This window comes from Oryzias latipes, chromosome 19, assembly GCF_053564925.1.
Source record: "Oryzias latipes strain Hd-rR chromosome 19, Olatipes_Hd-rR_3.1".
NCBI lineage: Eukaryota > Metazoa > Chordata > Actinopteri > Beloniformes > Adrianichthyidae > Oryzias > Oryzias latipes.
Genome location: NC_136255.1, coordinates 656,914 through 680,283, shown reverse-complemented (window position 1 = coordinate 680,283; position 23,370 = coordinate 656,914). Strand labels below are relative to the sequence as shown.

Here is a 23,370-nt window from a genome sequence, read left to right as displayed (position 1 = left end):
ACTGTGATCCCGTCCACTCAGTCAGTTTGTAAAAATAAGATCATTCTCCCAAAGAGACATGAGGGTCGGTTCACCAAGACTCTATGGTTGCTCTGCAGAGACGTGCCTTCAGCCTGAGCGCCTTCTCTGTAACAGCAGCACAAGAGTGGAACTCAGTTCCTCACGTTATCAGAGGCCTCACCACATTATCACAACAAACATGTCTACATTTTAATATCTGCCCCTCCTTGTCTGATCTGTCACCTTTGTGTCTTTTAGGTTTGTTTTTATGTTTCTCACTGTGTTTATTGGACATGTATATTTTCTATTAATGTATTTAATTTATGCTTTGAAGGTTTTAGGTTGACCATTTTAACACCTTTCCAGGGACTACAGATGAAAAATAGCCGTTGGCTAATTCTGGTGCATTGCAGCCAAGCTTTGAGTTTGCACTGTCCCTGTTAAACAAACAAATAAATAAATAAACCCCCCCGAGTTGCCCCACCAGGGAGGTGCGCCCCACAGTTTGAGAACCACTGCATTGAATGGTTTCAGATCATCTTTCATGGATTGTTTCTTCAGTCCAGGTTTAGTGGGATTTTGTGGAGTTTTTTTGTAATTTAATGGGGAACAAATTCATGCTTATTCAGTTTGTCCAGCTTCCATTTAGTGTCCTTCCAACCATTTGGTGAGTGGGAACCTGTTTTGATGCAGAAGTGGCTTTATCCATTAGTTATGTCCCTCCTTCATCATCCCTGCTGGTCACTTGGTTTGTCCTCGAGTCCTCAGCGCTTGCTGCATGAATCTCTGCCGTCCTTTGCTGCATGCATGAAACTCACACACCCATTAGGACTCTTTAGGGAGCTGGGCTCAGTTTTAGCCCCATTTATGGCGGGGGTCTCTGTTGGGTCCATAAGTGCCTGTTGAAGGTTTCTGTGGTTCTGGAGCTTTCATGTCAGGTTTGAATCTAAGCTGTGAAGTTTATGTTACTTCAATTTCATTTTTTTATGTAATTGAGATGAAATAGGGATGAAGTCCAAATATCTCATAAGACAATATTGAAAATGTTTTTGACTTAATTACTTTTTATGCATTTTGAGCTTATAGTGTTTATGTTTTTTTAGAAATGTAATTTTAAAACATCCTCAAACTTGCTGGTGCATTCTCAATTTGAAGACAAATTGTGCTTTAAAATCAAAAATCAAAACCTCATACTAAATTCAGTTTGAAGTTTGGACTTTCTTTTTACAAATAACATACCTGTTAGTGAGATTTTATGCCCACTCCAATAAAAACTATGTTATTAGTGTGTTTGACATGTTCTTGTGGGATTTTTCTCATGATAGAGGACACACAGACATAAAATTAGGCTTAAAGGATTTCTTTATTCAAATTGGCGTGAATCAGGAGCAGACGCAAAGATGCCGTTTGAAAAAGATCGTATTTATGTCGTAGCGGAGCTTTCCGCTCTGCAACATTCGTGTAGATGACTAGATCCATGTTTGTCCCGCCCACAGTTCACAGGTGAGTTTTTAATGAACTCCTGCATGAAACTACAACGTTTTTTTTATTTTGGCTAAAATAATTTGGCTAATTTTGCCATCTAGACCCTTAGGTCCACGCTGCAGACGTCAGACGATTGGATAACATGATCCTTCCAATTGTAGGGAATTTGTAGACCCTTGCAAACTTTGAAAGAGCTGCTCTGATGGTGTTTGATGCTCCGGTCTTTGGTGTTGGTTCTTATCAATAATGCAGGAGGAGCGTCGTCCCTCTCTTTTCTGCATGGTTAATATAGCTGCTCCTCCTTCAGAGACATTAAATCCTCTGAGATCCTTTCCTCCTAGTTCCTCCTACATTCACTTCTGAACTTTTCCCTTTTTACCAGTTTTTGTTCCCCTCATCCTCTGTCCTTTTGTTCTTGCCCCTCTACTGCCTCCATGCTTAGATGGCTCCATCTTTGATCTTTGGAATCTTCGAAGGGTCCTGGAAGCCCCCAGGCAGTGCTGCTTCTCTGGGGCTGTGGTGGTGACCCTGACCCCCTCCCAGCTGATCAGGATGTGTGTGGAGTCACTGTGGGAGATCTGTTTGGGCAGACTTGTGCTACGGTTGCTGCCCGTCGGGGCTGAACGGGGGCAGTTGTTGTTAGAAATCTGCATCCCTCTGGTCAGCGATGTGTTTGTGTGTCGCTGCTTCTGCTCTGAGAGATGACTGAGCTGGTGGTTAATCATTTATCGCAATTAGCTGAGAGATGTAGAGTTAAACGGCTGCAGACTTCACTTCTTGGTTCAGCTGCCAAACGCCGGTAAACAAACTCATGTACCTGCCAAGAGCAGTATCCAGCAGCCAAATGAATCCTTTCACAAAAGTACAATGAGATCCCATGAGAGGCCCTCAGTAATGAGACAAACATCTTCTCTGTTGCAAACAAATCCTGCTTTCTATTTTTAATTCAGAAAATAATCTGCTCAAACCTTCCAGGATTTGATGAAACAAAAGCTTCTGGTGAAGGACGATGTGAGGCAACAAATCCCAGCTGTGAGGAGCCGTTTGCAATCCTCCAATCGTATCAACATCTAAAGCAGTTTCAGACAAACAACTGACTATTTTACACCACATAAAATCTAATACTTTCATCTAGCTTAAAATAGAAATTTCATCAGACTTTTAAAGCCTTACAGAGATGTTATGAACACAGAAAAGAATTTCCAGATAAGTTGTGCTCAACATCAGCCTGTTATTCAGACACAAAAGACCAAACCAAGGTTAGAATTTTCAAAGAAAAGGGTGAAGCATGGTGTTGTAAGCTGATGGTGTGGGCTGTCAGGACCTGGACTGAACCATGTTCTCCTCTGAGGATTAACAGCTACTGAGGTGTTATTCACAGATACCGGATTTAATTAATTCACAGAAGCCCTCAGAAGGAAAGTTCTATCAGACTTTTAGTTTCAAATATTGGCTTAACTTTTTGGTTTGAAAAGACAATTAAAACATACCTCAATGTTTACACAATCCCTACTGAATTTTAATAGTTTTTATATATGAATAAGAAAAATAACTGTGTTGGTTATTGTTCAGGTGTTTTCCCAAATGCTGCAGACATCTGATCAATATCCTTACTGTCGTGTATCACCTAGTCAAGCTCATACTTCAATGATTTCACATAAGTGCACTTCCTGCTCCCTGAACACACAGCCAGGATGAGAAGACAGCCTGCAGAGATGATGTCTGTGAAAGTGTGGACTGCTGAGGCTAATGTGGAGGACATCAGCAGCCTGACCCACAGCATCACTGACTACGTCAACTTCTGTGTAGAGAATGCAGGATGACCCAGGGGGTTACTCCAACAACAAACCCTGGGTGACCCCTGAGCTTCAAGGCCTGCTGAAGGACAGCAGGAGGGCTTTGGATTCAGAGGACAGAGAAGAATCAGCATAAACTCAAATTCTCGCTGCATAAAGAAGCTGGAGGGAAAGCTGAAGCTGGACAACACAACTTCATCCCCACTTCGACCCTCTCCATCTCACACATCTGCAGCTCAGCAGCTGAGGAATTGGGCTAAGAGAGGGTGAGAGGGTCACATGCATCTGTAACCTGGGTCTGTCCCTGTCCTGTGTGCTTCCGGCTACTAAGGCAACACCATCCGCCGGATACTGAGGAAAAGCTGGAAGAGGCAGGAGTGGATGGACGACTGGCTGCTAGGACAACTGACTACCTCACCAAAAGACCACTGTGCATTTGAGATGGTGGTTCCCAGTGCTGGGACTCCTGAGGGGACGCTGCTCTTTCTCACTTTACACACTGGGCTTCACATTCAACAGCAGAAGCTGTCACCTTCAGAAGTTCTCGGATGACTTTGTTTGTTGTGTGTCTTATGGAAATAAGCTAGAGTATGAGTGCTGTTGTGTGAACCAAGCTTTGTTCTTGAACACCAGTTAGGACAAAGGAGGTTCTAACTGATTTCTGGAGGAAACCACCGTGCCACACATTAACGAGCTTCCAGCGTTCATCACAACTGGAGTCACAACAGTGGCGCCCTGTACAAAACCAGTTCAAGTCACCTCCATCTCCTGTGGAGTCAGCAGGCCTGTGCTTAGGACATTCCACACCTCTGTGACAGCCTCTGCTCGCCACTACTCTGCTCAACAAGTAGGTCAGGAGGGCCATTTATCTCCTGGGCTGTCCACTGAACTGTGTGGAGGCAGTGGGTGAGGAGAGGGGGAGGATTTTGGCCAGGCTGACAATCCTTCTCACGCGCTGAATCAGTCTGTGGAGGCTCTGCGCAGCTCCGTCAGTGGGAGACTGATCCATCCGCACTGAAGGAGGCGCTACTGCAGATCCTTAATTTCCATGGCTGTTAGACAACCAATGAGTCTAACAGTCCAACCCGCAGATCATCTGTTATACTTCACTTCTGGATAATTATATTATACTTGTTAAACTGTAAAAATGTTGAATTATATCTTCTTTGCTCCGGTTTGAAGCTGGAGTTGGAATCTCTGTTAGGACAAATCATCTCTCTGTCTGCCTGTCAACAAAAAGCAGCTCTATGAGGCACTTGAGTCAAACTCCAGTCCATTCCTTTTCCCAGTGAACCCTCCATTGTAGCCTCTGATTGACAGAACACACCTGATTAAAGTAATCAGCAGCAGCCAGGGCAGAGTTTCTGAGAAACCAGCAGGATGCCAAAAGCCTTAATAACAAATGAGCTAACTAAAGCACCCAGCTCCCTCTCTCATTCCATCCATCTTTAACATGATGATCTTCAGCACAGATGCATGCAGGCTCCCTGACAGACAGCAGTGGGCTGTGGATCCACACAGCAGTCAAAGTGCATTCAAACCCCCCCAATGGCTTCCTCCACATTTTGGAGTGATCACACACTTGACCTCTGCTTAACACCAACGCTGCCAAAGAGGAGATTTGTTAGCTTCAAGTGAGACAGAAGAAGCTTTTGCTGGCTCATGGACCCGTAATCCACGAGCAAACAAGATCCAGGAGCTGCGGCCAAACAAACTCACAACAGTTGCCATTTATGCTTTCAGGGTAGTTTGAAGAAAGAAGCAGCCTCTTGTGTGACATGTTTGCTCCCAAGCTGCACACAGTCTGTAAACCAGTTTCATGTCAGAGATTTGTTCATGTTGGTGAAGGATAAACAAGTTGAGCATGAATGACGGCATGGGCCTCTGCCCCCGAAACCATTTCTCAAAGAAATAGTTAACCCCGTCTAGTCTCCAGGTTTGATTCCTCCACAAGACTGAGCTCCTGTGGTCAGAGCTCAAGGTCCCAAACATTTCAAAAAACATAAGTATGATTAGAGTAAAGGTGGCTGTGTTTAGGATTAGGGCACACGCTGTGAGGGGGATTTTTTGGGTTTTGAGCGTAAAGCTTTATCAGACTGGATCAGGTTTGTGCAAAACTGTAACAACTTTTTGACCAATCAGCATCAACCTTTGAGTCCATGTCTGTGATTGGCTGGCTTTTGCAGCAGATTTGTGCCCTGCTCTGTTTTGAGTGCAGAATTTCTCTGGAATGAAATTGTTTTGATTGCAACTCTTTTGCAGTTTAAGTGCAAAACACTTTTTTGAGCAGACAATCTTTCTAAGTTTTTTGCTCAGAGCAGGGAGTGTAGAGCTTGGAGAAATGCCATGAAAGTCACTCCATACGTGAGAGGTTATGTTCCCAGTGTCTACAGACAGGTGTTTATTTGTTTAGTGTCTTTAGGAATCCAAAAGAAGAAGCATTAAAAATATTTGCTGTTGTGTGTGCATATTGTATCTCTAAAATTGTCAACTTTTAACAGCAGTATATTTAGGAGATTATACTACAATCTTGGTTTAATCCTAGATGGATCCTTTGTGTGGGCTTCTCTGGCTTCCTCCCACATTCCAGGTGACTCTAAGTTGTCTCTCATGTGTGATTGTGTCTGCATGTGTGTTGCCCTGTGACAGACTGGTGCACTGTCCAGGGTGAGTCCTTACCTTAAAGTTTCTGGGATAGGCTCCAGTGACCCTCATGCTCTTGCACCAGACCAAGCAGGAATGGAAAATGGTTGAATGGACACTTCAAGGTGGCTCTTTTTCGGCTGCTGAAGTTTATCTTTGTGGATTATTGTGACAAATTCTACATGGCAACTCACTAAACAATGTACAGGTAATGTCTCTGGTCAAACTGCGGGCATTATTTTAGGAGTTTTACCTCTTGAAATATATATATATATATATATATATATATATATATATATATATATATATATATATATGTATATATATATATATACATATATTTATATTTTGTGTGTGTGTGAAAAGGAGTGATCTTATTTCAAAGCTTTTTGTACATGTTAGCTACTGACATACTAAAATCTTACAAATGAAAAGACTTTCAAGTGTCTGAAACTCTGCTGGAGCCTCATTACAATTAGTGTTTTCTATAATCTCTGATATCTCTGAGCTGATATAGGAGCTAACCCTCTAAGCATGTAGTAACAGAAGAAGAAATAACTAAGGCTGAAACAACAGAACTGCCAGATGAAAGGACCCGTAGGCAAAAAGAAACACCCGTGTTCAACCGGATTCTGACCAAAGCAGGCAAAGGGGATTGATTGAATTCCCTGTGATGCCAGCTCCCACAGTAACCCATGCAGCCTGAGGAACTCTGACAGCAGACCAGACGTGCACGTGACCGACACTACAGTACAACAAGATAATAGGATTTCCATGAAAACTGTAGTATTTTCTAAACATAACAATAAACAGGAATTATGACATGGGCAACGTCCTCTCTGCCCGCGATACTCTGTGGTCGCTAATCACTATGGTAACGTTTAAACATGCCTTCAAAATAAGTGCATGGAAAATCCGACTCACCACAATGCTGAATGGTTGGAGGGAATCTCCCGTTGGGATGAATCCGTATTTTAAGAAGGACTCCTGATACTGTCTATCAAATGTAGCTTTCTTTTTTATGTCTCCTGGCTGGGCCTTTTCCACTTGGCAAAGAAACTTTCCAGACGTTTGTTTTTCTTCATTTTGCTAGTTCCTGGGTTTTATTTTTAGCGGTATCCTATCACGTGACCGAGAAGAGTGATTTGGCCTGCGTCAAGAGTGACATAGACGGATGGAACAGAGAATCGGACAATTTTTCTAAATAAAACATTTTTCAGATTCTGAAATAAATAAAACAGAAGTCATGTAAGTTATTTTACTTTTTCTGTGGGGCCCGGGACCAAATGACCCACGGACCGGTGACGGACATTCTTCGTCTGTGGGGGTGGTTCTCCATATTTGCGGATTCGCCAATGCTTCTGGTCCCCAAACCTCGTGAATACGGGGTGAATACTGTACATGATGTCTGCACATGTGGACGCCAGGTCTTAAAAGTGTAAAATAGATTTGAACATTGCTTAATTTCTGTTTTTTGAAACTATAACAACCTTTTCCTAACCACACAGCCATCACAGTGTGTGTCTGTGCTTCTCCACAGCAGTTTCTCCAGCAAAACATTTCTTGTCTGTGGTCCCATCTTTCAATAGATGCAGGGGACAGATCCCATATGCATTCAGAGGAAGACGTTGCTGAAAATAATATGCCAGGTGTGAGACTTCTCCAATCTGTTTGCAATCAACCTGCCACCACGTTCTGGCTCCACCACCAGTCCCCAGTGAGGATTGACTGTATAAGTGGCCAGCTGTCAATAATTAAACTCTCCCATTGGAATTTTGTTGGAAATCAACGTATTCATCGTCATTATGTTTCATGGTAAAATCATCAAACATGTTTTATTCATCCTAAACCTCTTTGCCATGTTTTAAAACCCTGACACTGCCACTGTTTCTTTTGTTTTTTATCATGGTCTTCTTTGGCTTTATGCGGTTGTATAAATTCTTTGTAGTTTCTGTCCAAAGTTATCCTCTGGTAGAACCTTACAGTGGTGTGATCATTTACAACTCTCTACCTTTTCTTTATTAAATAATAATTTTGATGAGGAAGTGACAGACAACATCCTGTAACAGAGACAACATAGATGATCCAAACATTTCAACCACTGTCTCCATATTTTCCAGTTAGAACTCGCAGTCTTGTGAAACTCTTGACATGTTTTTAATGACATTTTTACCTAAGTCACTACTTCTTTTACTGAGTGTGTTTTAAGCTGAGTCCATCCAGATTAAAGGAAAGTAACTTCAAAGAATATCCCTGCACACCATGGAAATGTGTTGAATGTGGGGAAAACCATAGTCCATCCATTGGATTAATATTTAAAGAAGGATGTGTTTCCGTTTCTGCTGCCTTACATGAGGAATCTCTAGGCTCCTGTTGTAACTACTGACCTGAAGGGCTTGTTGCTCAACCCACATCCTGAGATCTTGAAGATGAGAGCTGCTCACACATGGCAATGTTCAATAATGTCAGCAGGATCACCAAGATACAGACATGTTCAGTTTGATAAGACTCCACATTTTAGTTGACCTCTCTAAAATCTCACTCCGATCATCTTTTGATCTGTTGTAAAAGTGTTCTCAGTGGTCTTTTAACTTTGAATAGGCTGTCTTTCCCCCAAATCAAAAAACCTGTGTCATTTGCAGAGCGGCGATTCATTAGAAATTCCCTCCTGAGCTGTGAGTGGACTGTTGGTGCAGAAAGCCTGCCCCTGTCCCATCATCCATCTGTTTACATTCTTTCCTGATAGCTTACAGCCCCTTACACCCCCAACCTAACATTATGCTGCAACAAAAATGGTGACCAATATTGGAGTTATCCGGTCGTACAGTTTAGATTCTGTGCCCTTAACCCCTGGATACAAATGTAATCAATATGAATAACATTTAGACTAAATTACAAAAGGGGTTTATACAAATATATACCTTGTGTGTCAGAAGATCCAGAACCCCCTGTTGTGACAAACCTGTCCAACACAAGAGGTCTTCAGCTCCTACATGGGTGCTCAGTTAAAAAAAAATGTAAGGGTTAATGGCTGACAAAGTGTGCATTATCACCATTTAACGCACGGCATTATCCCGCTTATACCATGGTCACCTACAAAAGAAATAAATAATTGTATGGCTGGGCGACGTCAAAGCCAGCATGACATGTGGTTCATCTCTCATGTTGTGAGGTAAGCAGTAGCAGAAGTTAAGGGCCAACCCTGCCCAACCCTCAATGGATGATGTTAATTGCTCACCATTGTTATGATAATTGACCCACTTCCATTTATTGTTCATTCCGCCCCTGGGAATTTAGCCCTGGTTTCCTGCATGACAGTCCTGCACCTTACCAACTGAGCTACTGAGACATACACACACACACCCACACCCACACCCCCACACCCACACCCACACCCACACCCACACCCCAACCCCCACACCCACACCCACACCCACACACACACACACACACACACACACACACACACACACACACACACACACACACACACACACACACACACACACAGACAGACAGACAGACAGACAGACAGACAGACAGACAGACAGACAGACAGACAGACACACACACACATACACACCCACACCCCCACACACACACACACACACACACACATAAACACATACACACACACCCACACACACACCCACACCCACACCCCCCCACCCACCCACCCACCCACACCCACCCACACACACACACACGCACACCCACACACACACACACACACACACACGCACACACACACACACACATACATACATACAGCTACAGGCTTTTCAAGCTGCGTTTTTTCGTTTGCTCTTGGTTTTCAATGATTTGAATAATGAAAAACTCAGAAATGGAACATTCATTTTCTTCATATATGTCCTCCATCATCAGAAAAAGGTGACAAGAATCTGTTAAAAAGACCACTTTCTTCAGAGTCTGTCTTTAAGATCAATTTTGTCTTTGGGAGAGTGTCCCGCCCCTCTTCTTGCGTCCTGGTGGCTTGTTCTGCTTCCTCTGCATCCCTGCATGTGTTATGTAGAAGTGGAAGTTGACTGATGGTGTGGCTCTCTGCTGTGTCACTGTGATGAATGGTGCTGCAGGGAGACTCCTTTTTTTTAAATTTTGGAATATATATTTTTCTTCCCCCACCCTTACAAATGACGTCCCCCATGTTTTAACACTTATGCACACAAAATCATGATTCCCTTCAGCTCCTCTGCACTCAGCACTGGTTAACCTCGTGAGTAGAATCAGTGTTGCAGAAGTGTCTGAAAGAAAACTCAAAGACTGTGGGGAGATTCAAACCAATACAACCCCCACCTCCAGTTAAGGTCACCCTGGAAAAAGTTGACAGCTCCTACAGCCGTGTTGAATCCTAGTTGGGCTTGTTTCCAGCTTTCTTAGATGTTCGGCAGGGATGGGATTGTGCGGCTGCAGTTTGTCACACGTGTCCCTGTGCTCATATGCTATCCATATGCTCATGAGAACCCGCCCATTCCTTTAGACCTTTGTAGGAGACATTTATTAAGACCATTTTGGCCTTTTCAATGACATCTCATGTGTCTGGCTCAGATTTTGGGACGTTTTTTAGGGAAGACAAAACAGAGTCGACACAGGTCATAAATGACTGTGCTGGTATTCAGGGGGGTATGCTTGTTCTGCATGTGGAGGCATCTGCATCTTATCTAGCAAAACAAAAAGTTCTGCAAATGTACAGATTCAGAAGAATTGTCTTTTAAAATGAGCTTTCCAACTGCTGCTGCCTGAACCAATCAGGTTTAAGTGGACATTGACTTTACTCTGTTTCTAATAAAAAGAAAACGATGCAACTGAAGTTCAAAAAGGAAAACAAATCTTTGAAATGCATTATTTAAAACTTACCAGTTCTACAGGACAAGTTAAAAAAAAAAAAAATTAAAAAAAAATTAAAAAATAAAACTTACCAGTTCTGAAATTCAACTTTGGTTAATTGTTTAATTGAAATAAATTAACTTCCTTTTTGGAGCATCTACATAGTATAATCCACCAATGACTTTGTCTGATTGGCTTGGAGCAAAAGAGGGGAAAGTGATAAGAAAACAATATTGAATAAACTGTGTGCAAATGTACAAATACATACATGAAATAAATGGAATACTGCAGGCTGCATGTTGGTGTACCTGGTTTCAAACGCTGGTTTGAATCCCAGCTGCTACCTTTCTGTTTTCATCATTCATGTGGGAGTTTCCTCTCAACCAAAACCTGCTTCAGAGGTTAACTGCTGTTGTAGCTTCTAAAACTTTGAAATGTGACTGTTTAGGAAATTACAGCAAACCAGAGAAAAGTTTCAACAATCTAAATACATTACTTCACAAGTTCCCATTTTTGGCTGTGTCTACAGATGTTAAGGAAGCATAACACTTCTCTGATTTCACAAGCTCCTCTAGTAAACGGAGTACCGCTGATCTTAGGCGATGAATCGTCCAGACTCACATTTGATGCAGATTTTTTCTGGACCTGTTTTCCGTTCAAAGTCTGGAGAAGTCCAGCAGCAAAAGCTAATGGCGTAGTTTCAATGTGCAAGGGGTTTATGAATGCCATTGAAGTGATAATTGGCTTCTCCTTGAGCGCATGTCGTGCAGCGTTTGTGAGTAGTCGGTGAGGAGCCATTGTGTGCACCTTTCTAATGGCTAGAGGGTGATGTAAGGGGACCAAACGTCATAACTTACATAATTCTTACAAATGCTTCACGATACACTTACCACGTGTGCGACAGTGGTACGTTACATTTTCATGACGGCGCAACAGCCTCATGGGAACTGCAAGACATACCTGCACCCCCCTTTAGATGCGGCCGCTCCTCTCTACGAGCCTCCAAGGAGCCAGACAACCCAAAACCCACAGCGCAGTTAAGGGTCAACCCCCATGCGGGGGCATTTGACTTGAGGCTTAAGATGTGTCATCCATCCATCTTCCTCCGCTTATCCGGGACCGGGTCGCGGGGGCAGCAGACTGAGCAGAGATGCCCAGACTTCCCTCACCCCAGCCACTTCCTCCAGCTCCTCTGGGGGGACCCCGAGGCGTTCCCAGACAGCGTGTCCTGGGTCTTCCCCGGGGCCTCCGCCCAGTGGGACATGCCCGGAACACCTCTCCAGGGAGGCGTCCAGGGGGCATCCGGACTAGATGCCCGAGCCACCTCAGCTGGCTCCTTTCGATGTGGAGGAGATGTGTCAAATGTACTGAAATCAATTTCTTTTTTTTTTAACTTGTCCTGTCCAATAGCTGGGCAGACAGATGAGAGCTGAGGGCCTCTATTGTTGGACATATTTTACTTTAACAACAGGGGTTATAAATTTCCAGACAAACCAGAGTTATGTCTGAATAAACCCCTTTTGTAATCGAGGCCAAACTTTATTCATTTTAATCGTATTTGAAAGTCTTTGGTGTTGGACCGGACGGAAAAGGAAAGAGGGGAAGAAGAGAGAGGGACGTTAGAGAGAGAGGGGGGGGATAGGAGGGTGATTAAATCAATTTCAATACTGGGTGGATTTCCCCTTGAGGGTTTAAAAACATTCTATTCTATTCTATTCTATTCTATTCTATTCTATTCTATTCTATTCTATTCTATTCTAAGCTTAGCTGTCATCAGACGTCAAATATGCCTAATGCTCCTCAAAAAACAGACACCTCTCCTTTTCCATGTTGGGCGGGGGTAATTATGTCCATCAACAGCTCGATTGCTCTTCATCAGGCTGGCGCAGGGCATCATGGGTAATGGGGCTGCACATCCTGGATGAATGGCTTAATTAAGCAGAAAAAGAAATTAAGACCCCGCTGGTCTGAGGAAAAAAGGTACAAGGAGGGCGTGCACGTTAAGCACAGGGGGTGCACAGTGTGTGTGGGGGTAGTTTAGTCACATAGAGGTTGAAGCTGCATTCCAACAGCTCTGCTGCTCAACTAAGATTGACCTTTTTAATCAGAGGAATGACTTTTGTTCAAGGGTTATATCTTTGTTTTGAAAAGCGCAGTGACTTTCTTCAAAACTGAAATGCAGTTTTTCCTCTGCTTCACCACAAACACCCAGCCGCCCCCTCAAAGGCAAACCTTCACCGGGACGAGCAGCTTTCTGCCTGAAATGAGAAACTTTGGCTCTCCCCATGAGATGACTCCAAACGGAGTCGAGCAGCCGGACGGTCATTATGGCAAGTGAAAGTAAAGAAAATGAGATCAAAAAGACTTATTTAAAGCACAAAGAGAAACACGTCGCTTCTGCCTGATGATGAAAGAACAAAAGGGAAAGTAGCTTCCAGCAAGACAGACTGCAAATGAATAGAATCAAAGGATCTTTGGTGCAAACAGCATCTAAATGTGTTGTTGATTCTCACAAATGCAGTTTTCTGCAGCCATGCATCAGGCTGGTTTAGGGGTTCCTGCAAAATTCAAGCAGAATTTATAGGAGCTTATTAAAAAGCTGAAATGTGACGTTTCATAGATGCACTCAGTGATGCTTCCTTTGTTGTCTTTATGGAGATCTGTTGCCAGAACAGGAGCCCTGCTCCTCCTGTGGTCACTCGATCTGACGGTTAAAAACACTAAAAACCTAATCAGGAATGTGATTTCTGATTATGGAATGCACAGAGAGAACATTCACCTCAGAATTGTGATGGATCAAAACACCGCTAATGTTGAGGATGTGAGGGCTGTAAGATAGCAGGACAGAGTGAATGATAGGAAGGAGGCGGGCTCCCTGCCAAAAACTACTGCTCCTCTCCAGAAACTCCGTCCTATGTGCAGGAAAGAAGGATGGAGGAGGATGAAGGTGGCAATGATGGAGAGATTAACTTCAGAAGCAGCAAAGATGCAGAGGATGAAGAAAAAGCTGAGAGAATTGAGAAACGCAAGGAGAGGCAACGGGCTGGAAGTTCAAAATGCTGAGAGATGTAAGGAAGCTGGAGGAGAAACCTCAGGAGAAGAGCTCATGAATGTTTTGATTCATCGAAGACAAGAAGGGTTCTCACACTTTTATGAACTTTGATTCCTCATTTTAATCTGAGCGACTTGGAACACGAACAGAACCAGGCTCCAACTCCGAGAAGCTCTGCGCTCTTTCAGCCACTGGCCTTCACTGGGGCAGGAATTCACCCCACCCACCCTGCTCACACCATCATTTCCCTTTGGGGTGAGGAGAAATTCTGCCGACAGTGAATGACCCCCCCCCCCCCCCCCCCCTCATAATATATAAATGCTGTCAATAGTTTGATGTAAATCTGGGAGGAAGCACAGCATAACAGAAGGAGCTCGTCCTCATGAGATGGATCAGATCTTCACATGACAGATGTTCTTGTTGCTTGGACAACTGTGATCTGGAATATTCCCAGACTGCTTTGCAACGTCAGGGTGGGCTGGAATCATGTCAGGCTGCTGGATCGTAGGATTTGTCTAATGAAGAGGTTCAGAAATGATGGGATTTAAAGCCGAGCTGCAGAAAAGAGTTTTTGTGCTGTTTGTTTCAAAAGCTTGGCAGAGCTCAGTTTGAGTAATAGGGCCCCCAAATGAGCAACCATTTCTGATGGTGCCACATGTGACGGGTCAGAGATAAGGAGAAGCACCCCCCCCCCCCAGAAGTATATTAACATGACAAATTCTGCTTAATCTCTTTTGGGGTCATGGAGTTGCTGAAGCAAACCCAGAGTTTAACCTGTAGGGCCCCACGCTCACACATTCACACTCCTAGTGGCATTTTGGGAAACCTGTTTTTGGACTGTGGGAGGAAACCGGAGAAAACCTGCACATACAAACTTCACACAGAGAGAACCCAGCCGGTATTTGAACCAGTTCCCACAAGAGCGCTAACTGCTGTTCCTCTGTTCAGCCCTCCATGAAACTAACATTTAAAAGTATAAATTACCCCCAGAGACCAGGGGCCTCATTTCTAAAACTTTGCGTAGGATTTGCGTCAGAAGTGGCGTACGGATGAAACATAGGACGTGCGTACGCACAGAAATATTGGGATTTATAAAACCGTGCGCACGCACATCCTACGCATCTTTCCCTTAATAAATCACAACCAATTCTAAATGCAGCTTTAGCGGCCTCATGACACGCCTATAGTTGCCCATAAATAGTCCGTGAAACGCCCACAAATGAATATTCATTGATTGTGAAACCATGGCACACACTGAGAGGAAATCAAAAAACGTAACTTGACTCACTGTGAAGTAGAAGTTATCGTTGGCGAGGTGGAAAAGAGGAGAAAAGTGTTGTTTGGAGGGCACAGTGTGGGCATTACTAATGCCAAAAAGGCACGTGAGCGGCAGACGGTGGCAGACGCCGTAAATGCTGTAGCCTCACAACCTCGGACCGTGGCCGAAATAAAAAAGAAATGGTCGGACATCAAAGTCGAGGCAAAAAAACGTCTAGCGCTGCATCGCCAGAGTGTGTCTGCCATGGGGGTGGGGGGTGGGGGGGGGACACCGGAGCTGACCCCTCCTGATGAGAGACTGACGGCAATTATTTGGGAATCCCTTTTAAGTGGAGTAGTGACTGAGGTGCAGGGGAACACCGACGCACCAGATGCACCGGGTCATCCGGCTAAGGGTCGGCTGAGATATTCCTGACCTGTCAGCCAATTCCCTCTGAAAAGTGCCAGTCGCCAGGAATCCTAGTGTTGCTAGGACTTGAAGTGGGACAGGCACGGCGTGGTTCCTCCGAGTGCTCCTCTGTAACGCCGGGGCCAAAAGCCCACAGAGGTCCAAGAAGACGGCTCGAGGAAGTCTGAACCGGCTCATAAGCCACTCGTCCTCGTTTGCCAGCAAGTCTACTTGCTGTCTAAAGATGCGTTCACTCCGAATTCTTCCATTTGTCACATCTTCTAAGAGCGCCAGATCAGCCATTGTGCGTCATTACGCATTGTGATGGGGCATTTTATTTCCATCCATTTAATCACATCTGACAAGCTACAGATGTCGGTAATAATCCACTTGGAAATGGGAAATTGATCAGCGCAAATGTAATTTCTTGTTGCTTTCTGAATGGTTGAGACATACGCCATACATTGTTTTATCAAAAATAAAACAAACTAAAGGCATATGCATGAATACCATAATTCCATAGCTTATGAAGAAATGTTTTAATGTGAAAACAACTTTCCCCAGTGGACAATTAATGCATCTGTCTGTCTGTCTAATTGCACCTCTATCTGCTCCGCCAGACGGACACACTGATGAGAATATCAGTTCTGTACATTATTTCGTTCTGTTAACTATATTATTTATGAGGGTGAATTGCACAACATGCCAATATTGCAGAACATATTTCACTTTTCTTTTTCCAAATAAGTGTTCATTTGAATTTCTGTTGTAATTTTCGTTTGATTTTTTTGTTTGTTTCACTGCTGATCGATCAAACGGGTGTTGGTGTAGCTGTCAATTGTCAGACTTGCTTTGTGAAGTCTTCATGTTATTTCTGAGAGGCAGTATTGTCATTTTCACTTTCACGTGTTTCTTCCATCTGCCGACGGTGTCGCCGTTTCTCATTTCACCCGTTTTTGTGCGTACGCCTGGGTCAGAGCGTGAAGGACCGCACATTTTCCCGTCAAGTTTGCTTTTTATAAATCTCAACTATTGGGTTGAGAGTGGCGTAGGCCTTCTTTTGTGCGTACGCAACGTTTAGAAATGAGGCCCCCAGGTCCCTGAAGTGCATGTGTTGGTTTAAAGGTCAGGGAGTCTTTGGTCATGTGTCCAGCATATTTGGGTTTGAGTATCATGACCTTAGCTAGCCTAAATGGTAAATTCATGGGGAATCTAATGTGACAAGAAGTTAAAAAACAAACAAAAACAATTTCAGACAATTGATTCAAACCAGATTCTGACTTTAAGGTAATGCATGTTAGGGTCTCCTGTTAGGATAACTGCTCAGGAAACCTTTCCAGTTTAACTGTGATGCAGACATAAAACCATTGACTGAAAATGAGAACTGGACTGAGTAAGTGTGATGTCATCCAAAGAAAAGGGTTTACTTCCAGTTCCAACCAAAGGAAGTCAATTTAGTCCACATTTTTCAGGATATGGACAGTGGCATGTTGGAACTAGACAACATCAATATTGGTCAATGTTTTTACGGCAACCACTCTAGCCAATCAGGAGAAAGCTTGTTGAAGCCACTCCTTGAAAGTGGGCTCAGGAGAATCAAACGATTCGAACGTTTGACGTGAGACCGTAGGCTTTTATTGAGGCATCTGACTGGTCAGTTTTCCACTTGAATAACTTGCTCTACAGAATAAAAAATGTTTTTTTGTTATTAGAAGGATGTTTGGAAAAAGATATCAGATCCAGAAGGGTTATTCTGACTAGAATGACTGAGTAACAGCTGTTTATTTCTCTGTAAAAGTCTGTGGGATTTTGGCTTCTTGGAGCCAGCTGGTACTTCCTGTTTGGAACGGCGGGGGGGGTCACTCAGTCCAGTTCTCATAATCAAATCATCAAAGTCTGGCATGACTCTTTCTGAAGCCTTGAAAATGATCATTGATTTGTCATATCAGGAACCAGGAGCTGAACAAGGATCTTAAATCGGGTCCTGATTCAAACGGATCTCGAACCAGCTTCATGCCAACGACACTGGTTTTTAGTGCACAGCACGGCCAGACGCAGACTGACCAGCTGACATCACTGCTCTCAGGGATCAGAGCAGCTCACTTTGTTTCTGTGCAGATTAGGGAGCATGGAGACGACCAACATTTTAACCCTTTTCTTCCAAACTTTTTCGTCTCCCGCTGTCTGATGGGAGTCACTCTGCAAGTGTCATTAGAATGCAAGGGGTGTCGCTTCAGCTAAATATTGTGCAGGCTTCATTTAGCACAGATGAAACCATGACTCACTATGGACTCATAGAGCAAGTGAGTCGGATCGCAGCCCAAATGGTTTGGGCTGGCTGCTGAGTGAGTGAACTCACAAGCCTCTGGCGCCGTCTTCCTGAAGCTTCCAAGCCCTATTAGAGCCATTCTAGTGTATTATGCTAATTGGTCCTCAATGATTTTAGTGACTGACTGAAAAGCTGCTCGGCTCATTAAACCTGAGTGTTTTTATCACACAGAGAGACATCAGAAAAGTTCCTCCCACTGTCTCTTCTTCAAACCTGAAGGTTGCAGCAGGAAAAGGGGTTTTAAGGGGCCTCATTACAAGGACCAATCCCAACAACAACACAAAAACATGTTACAGATCACAACAACAAGTAAAACAGCAAAAGAAATATTAGAACAAACCTCTAAGAAATCAAACCAACATTCCAGACACTAAAAAGTAACTCAAGAAAAAAAAAAGAAGCATTTTAGGAAACAAGAGTGATTTCTAAAAACTAAAATGAAATGTTAGACAATTAAACAAAACAAAAACCTGTAAAGGTAGGTGTTGTGGGATATCACTGGTTGGATGATACAGTTTGATGAGGAAGAAGGAGAGCAAAAAGACATTTTATCTGAACTAAAGAGCTGATCGATCAACATTGAACCTTTGCAGAAGCTGCGGGCAGAAACTTAAAGAAGCTCAACAAACTCATCCAATAATAATCCAAACAGTGGTGTCCCATTATACCAACTTTTTTTCATTTTATTTTATTGAATTTGCTAACTTTTCCTTTCAAATTTTGGAAATTACTTTTGTTTTTGTAAAAAAAAAATGTTTCATTTAGGTTCTGGGATTTTGTTCTCTTTCTAAAATGTTGCTTTTTTATTATATTGCATATTTTGTTTTTTTAATTGTCATTGTGATCGCAACTATAATCTAGCCACAGGGGTTGCAAGCCAGTTGCCTCTGTGCCGGTCCCAAGCCCGGATAAATAGAGAGGGTTGCGTCAGGAAGGGCATCCGGCGTAAAAATTGCCAAAATAACCATGCGAATCATCCACAACACTTTAGACATACCGGATCGGTCGAGGCCCGGGTTAACAACGACCGCCACCGATGCTGTTAACCTACAGGGTGTCGGTGGAAATTTGACTACTGTTGGTGGAAGAAAGAGGGGAGGCAGAAGGGTCCGTGGCCAGAGAGAGAAGGGAAAAGGCAGGAACATAGGTTTGAGAATAGGGACTCTTAACGTTGGCACAATGACAGGGAAAGGCAGAGAGCTGGCAGACATGATGGAGAGAAGGAAGGTAGATGTACTGTGTGTGCAGGAGACAAGGTGGAAGGGCAGCAAGGCACGTAGTATTGGAGGAGGATACAAACTGTTCTATCATGCACTGAAAAAAAAGATCTGTTGGATTGACATAAAAAAATCATGGACATCGGTTGCGCGCAAAAAGATCATGTTGAACCAATATAATTATTGCACATAATAAAATCATGTTCTACCGTAATGAATGCTTCTTTGTTTCTGCACCTAATAATTTTACAGAAACAAACAAGATTTTATTATGTCATTTACCATAATTTTTTCAAAAATTTAAAAGACAATAAAAATTTAGCAAAACTATTATTTTGAAATTACCTACATAGTTCATTTTAATTTATAAATTATTTTAATAAAATTTAAATTGAAAAATAAAATTGCAATTGCAGATTATTATTTAAAGCAAATACTTTCTTGTGCATTATTACAGTCCAATGAACATATGACACTGAACACAAATTTCAGATTTAACTTTTTTATCATCTAAACTTGAAAAATATGTTTACAGTGTAGCAAAAAGTACAAATCAATATAAATTGGGCTTGCTATTTTTATTAAACAGAAGATAACAGAGCCAAAGCAGACAGCGGGAATCCCTTCTTAGGAAAAACTTTTTAAAGGTCATTTTTATTAAAAGAGTCGGCTCTTTAAGCCTGAAACCTTAGACACAACTTTGCCCTACAACTCTATTACAGTTTTTCTTTGAATTACCTCAAAGGTGTTTCTGAGATGAGGATGGTAATCAGATTTGTGCTGTAAATAAGGTCAAAAAAGCCTTGGCAACTGCCACTCTTGACACTTGGTGGGTCGACCACCACAGCCTGGGAGATGTGGACCATGAGAATGTCCTCTTCCTCGCCACTTTCCATTAGGAGGGAAATTCCCACCGTGGTGTCCTCGATTGCCTCCTGGATTGCTGCATGGTCTTCATTCTAAAGAACACAGAAAATATTTGTGTGCACAGTTTACATTTGAAGTTTAGTTAAAACGTCTAGATTACACAACTCACCTGTACTTTGAATAAACCCCTGAACTTGCTTATATTGGCGAGAAGGTCAGCAGTCTGAAATACAAAGAGACAACAAATTTTAAATTCACATGAAAACTTCAGAAAAATACAATTCTTACCCTTGGCTCATCAATAAATGTTATAGTTACTGGGTTAACAAAATCATTATATCCTTAGTGTCATGTTAACAGAGGTAGTAGGATAACTGATCAATCATCAATTTCATTATTTATTATGTATGTATCTTTCTGCATAAAAGTTGTGTGTAAAGAGTAGGGCTGGCAATCTTGATTACCTCAGGATTCGATGACAATCCAGGAGACAATAATTCCAATAATATATGGTAAATGCATGGTGAAGGGGACCCACCTGACTCAGTGAAGACTGGAGCATGGACCCCAGCATGATCAGGGAGGAGCAGTTGGAAGTGTTGTGTGAGGAGCACTGTAAATTAATCAGGAAATAAATATAGAGAGTGACACTTCCACAGCTTTGTTGTGTAATTTTACTAACTAAACATGCATTGGTTTGAAATCAATAGCTGCAAAAATATTCTGAAGAAATTAGACCAGAAAGAACATTTGACACCCCCCTCCCACCACAGGATTCAAACCACGCTTAATGAGAACCCGCGAATTTTGAGATGGAAACTGCAAAACTAAACTAGCAGATCGGGAGTAGCTAATCCCCCCACCCATAAAGGATTCCCATATGTGACGGTGTGGCACCGTCAGATGCCGAGGGGGGGGCCACACCGGGTTTTATTGTTTGTATTTTGTATGCTATGATTACCACCTGTGGTGCCGCCTGGCTGGGATTGAGAGCAACGCCCCGTGGGCGTGGCATCCCACTTAAAGGTGAGCACTGCAGGTGGCGAAAAGAGAGGAGTGACAGTGTGTGCTGTATGCTGCATGGCCCTGCGTGTAGCATCAGTGTCGGCAATAAAGAACAGATCCTCCTCACCTTGGCTCCTCTGCATCCTTTCTCGGCGGGACCCCGTCACACCATATTAATTTATCAAATAGGGGGAATCTGTGAAGTAGTATTACAGACATTATTATAACCAAGGCTGTAAACTTTTTACTACACATTATACACTTGTTCCAAACGGACATAAATATTTTCACTCCATTTTAAACTCCCAAAGCTAAAATCTCCATAGAAAAATATGTTCAGCATCATAGAATGAAAACAAAGCTCTGATTGAAACCAAAGATCTATGTAAACTGGACAAACCGAACGCATTCTGTGCACGAGACGCGCACGGAGAATGATTGACAGCTGACTGAGACAGAAGTGCGGTGCTGTTTGCTGGTCAAATAATGCCGTCCTTAAGCTAGCTCATGGTGGAACGGTATGGAAAAACGGAATAATGATAGTAATGATAGCTTCTCACATTTTCCTTCAATTTCGGTCTCAACGCAGAATTTAGCAAAAAGAAATCCACTTAGTGACGATGAACCCCCATGGCAAAGGTTTTCGCCTGTGGGAAAAAAATAAACCGCCGTGCCCGCGAGCGCCCACTGCCCCTTTGTCAAAAGCGAATTCCTACGGCATAACTACTCGCCACTCTTCCCCGCACATCGTTTGAAATCACCGTGTTTACCGCTGAATCTGTCTTCGACGTGAAAGAATTTACCGCGCTCACCTCCCCCTACCTGCCGTCAGAGGGCTGCGGCCGCCAGCGACAAAAGTGGCGCGCAGAGCCTTAACTTTGATAACTACGACAAAAGTGGGTTACAAAGCTCTTCCCCGTGAAAAAATAACAGTAATGATAAATGAACGCCGTTCATTTCCTTAAATCAATTTGTTAGATTAAATTAATTTACCTTTTTTAAGCTCCTCCGGCCAGCAGGTGCTTGCAGCTTCTCTAAAATGGCTGACTGCAAAGTTTCTCCTCCTGGAATGCTTCTTCACCGATGGGGTTTACTTATCCAAAATTAAGGGGCAAAGGATCAAGCATAACTATTTCATGTTTTGTCAACATGATTTAAATATATAAAAGTAACACAGCAAGAAATTATGTGTGATTTTCAAGATTATATTATGTTTCGAAGGTAAACATAATTTGTTCATATTAAACAAACATGTTTACTATTTGTAAATTGAACAACCCCACTTTTCCCGTTTTTTCAGTGTGGTGTTGATAGGAAGAGAAATGGGGTAGGAGTGATTCTGAAGGGGGAGTTTGTAAACAGTGTTCTAGAGGTGAAAAGAGTCTCAGACAGGATGATGAGCCTAAAGTTAGAAATTGAAGGGGTGATGGTGAATGTAGTCAGTGGGTATGCGCCACAGGTTGGCTGTGAGTTAGAAGTGAAGGAGAGATTCTGGAGTGAGTTGGATGAGGTCATAGAGAGTATCCCCAGAGGAGAGAGAGTTGTTATTGGAGCAGACTTTAATGGGTATGTTGGTGAGGGCAACAGAGGTGATGAGGAGGTGATGGGCAGGTTTGGTCTGAAGGAAAGGAATCTGGAGGGACAGATGGTGGTGGACTTTGCGAAGAGGATGGAAATGGCGGTAGTCAACACTTACTTCCAGAAGAGAGAGGAACATAGAGTGACATACAGAAGTGGAGGTAGGAGTACTCAGGTGGACTACATCCTATGCAGACGAGGTCATTTGAGAGAGGTTAATGACTGCAAAGTGGTGGTAGGAGAGAGTGTAGCCAGACAGCACCGCATGGTGGTGTGTAAGATGACTCTGGAGGTCAGGAAGAAGAAGAGAGGGAAAACAGAAAAGAAGACCAAGTGGTGGAAGCTACAGAATGAAGAAACTTGTGAGGAATTTAGGCAGAAGTTGAGACAGGTCCTGGGTGGTCAGGATGAGCTTCCAGAGGACTGGGAAACTACAGCAGAGATTATAAGGGAAACAGGTAGGAAGGTGCTAGCTGTGTCATCTGGAAAGAGGAAAGACGGTAAAGACACTTGGTGGTGGAATGAGGAAGTACAGGAATGCGTCCAGAGGAAGAGGCTGGCTAAAAAGAAGTGGGATGTAGAAAGGACTGAGGAAGGTAGACAGGAGTACAAGGAAGCGCAGCGTAGAGTGAAGAGAGAGGTGGCAAAGGCCAAACAGAAAGCTTACGATGAGCTATATGACAGGTTAGACACAAAGGAAGGAGAAAAGGACTTGTACAGGCTAGCCAGACAGAGAGACAGAGATGGGAAGGACGTGCAACAGATAAGGGTGATTAAGGACAGAGATGGAAAGGTGCTAACTACCCAGGAGAGTGTACAGAAAAGATGGAAGGAGTATTTTGAGGAGCTGATGAACGTGGAAAATGACAGGGAAAGAAGGGAGGAAG

At 43.1% G+C, this 23,370-nt stretch overlaps 2 protein-coding genes across 5 annotated transcripts in view; one reads left to right on the top strand and one right to left on the bottom strand.

Moving 5' to 3' along the window:
• The window catches only part of grid1b (glutamate receptor, ionotropic, delta 1b), a 493,010-nt gene that overhangs the window by 215,518 nt on the left and 254,122 nt on the right, over positions 1-23,370 (top strand). The window lies entirely within an intron of this gene.
• On the bottom strand, positions 19,520-21,099 carry LOC144987898 (uncharacterized). The gene is made up of 4 exons (XM_078937698.1): positions 21,033-21,099; positions 20,439-20,513; positions 20,070-20,123; positions 19,520-19,992 (listed from the first exon to the last, which is right to left on the bottom strand). The coding sequence occupies exons 2-4, from the start codon at positions 20,472-20,474 to the stop codon at positions 19,768-19,770; spliced, it is 315 nt and encodes a 104-aa protein (XP_078793824.1). The 5' UTR covers positions 20,475-20,513; positions 21,033-21,099; the 3' UTR covers positions 19,520-19,767.

Coding starts and splice junctions, on each gene's coding strand:
- LOC144987898 (XM_078937698.1), bottom strand. CDS start 20,474: ATGCTGGGGTCCATGCTCCAGTCTTCACTGAGTCAG. Junction 20,124..20,438: donor TCCAGTCTTCACTGAGTCAG/GTGGGTCCCCTT, acceptor TTTGTATTTCAG/ACTGCTGACCTTCTCGCCAA. Junction 19,993..20,069: donor GGGGTTTATTCAAAGTACAG/GTGAGTTGTGTA, acceptor TGTGTTCTTTAG/AATGAAGACCATGCAGCAAT.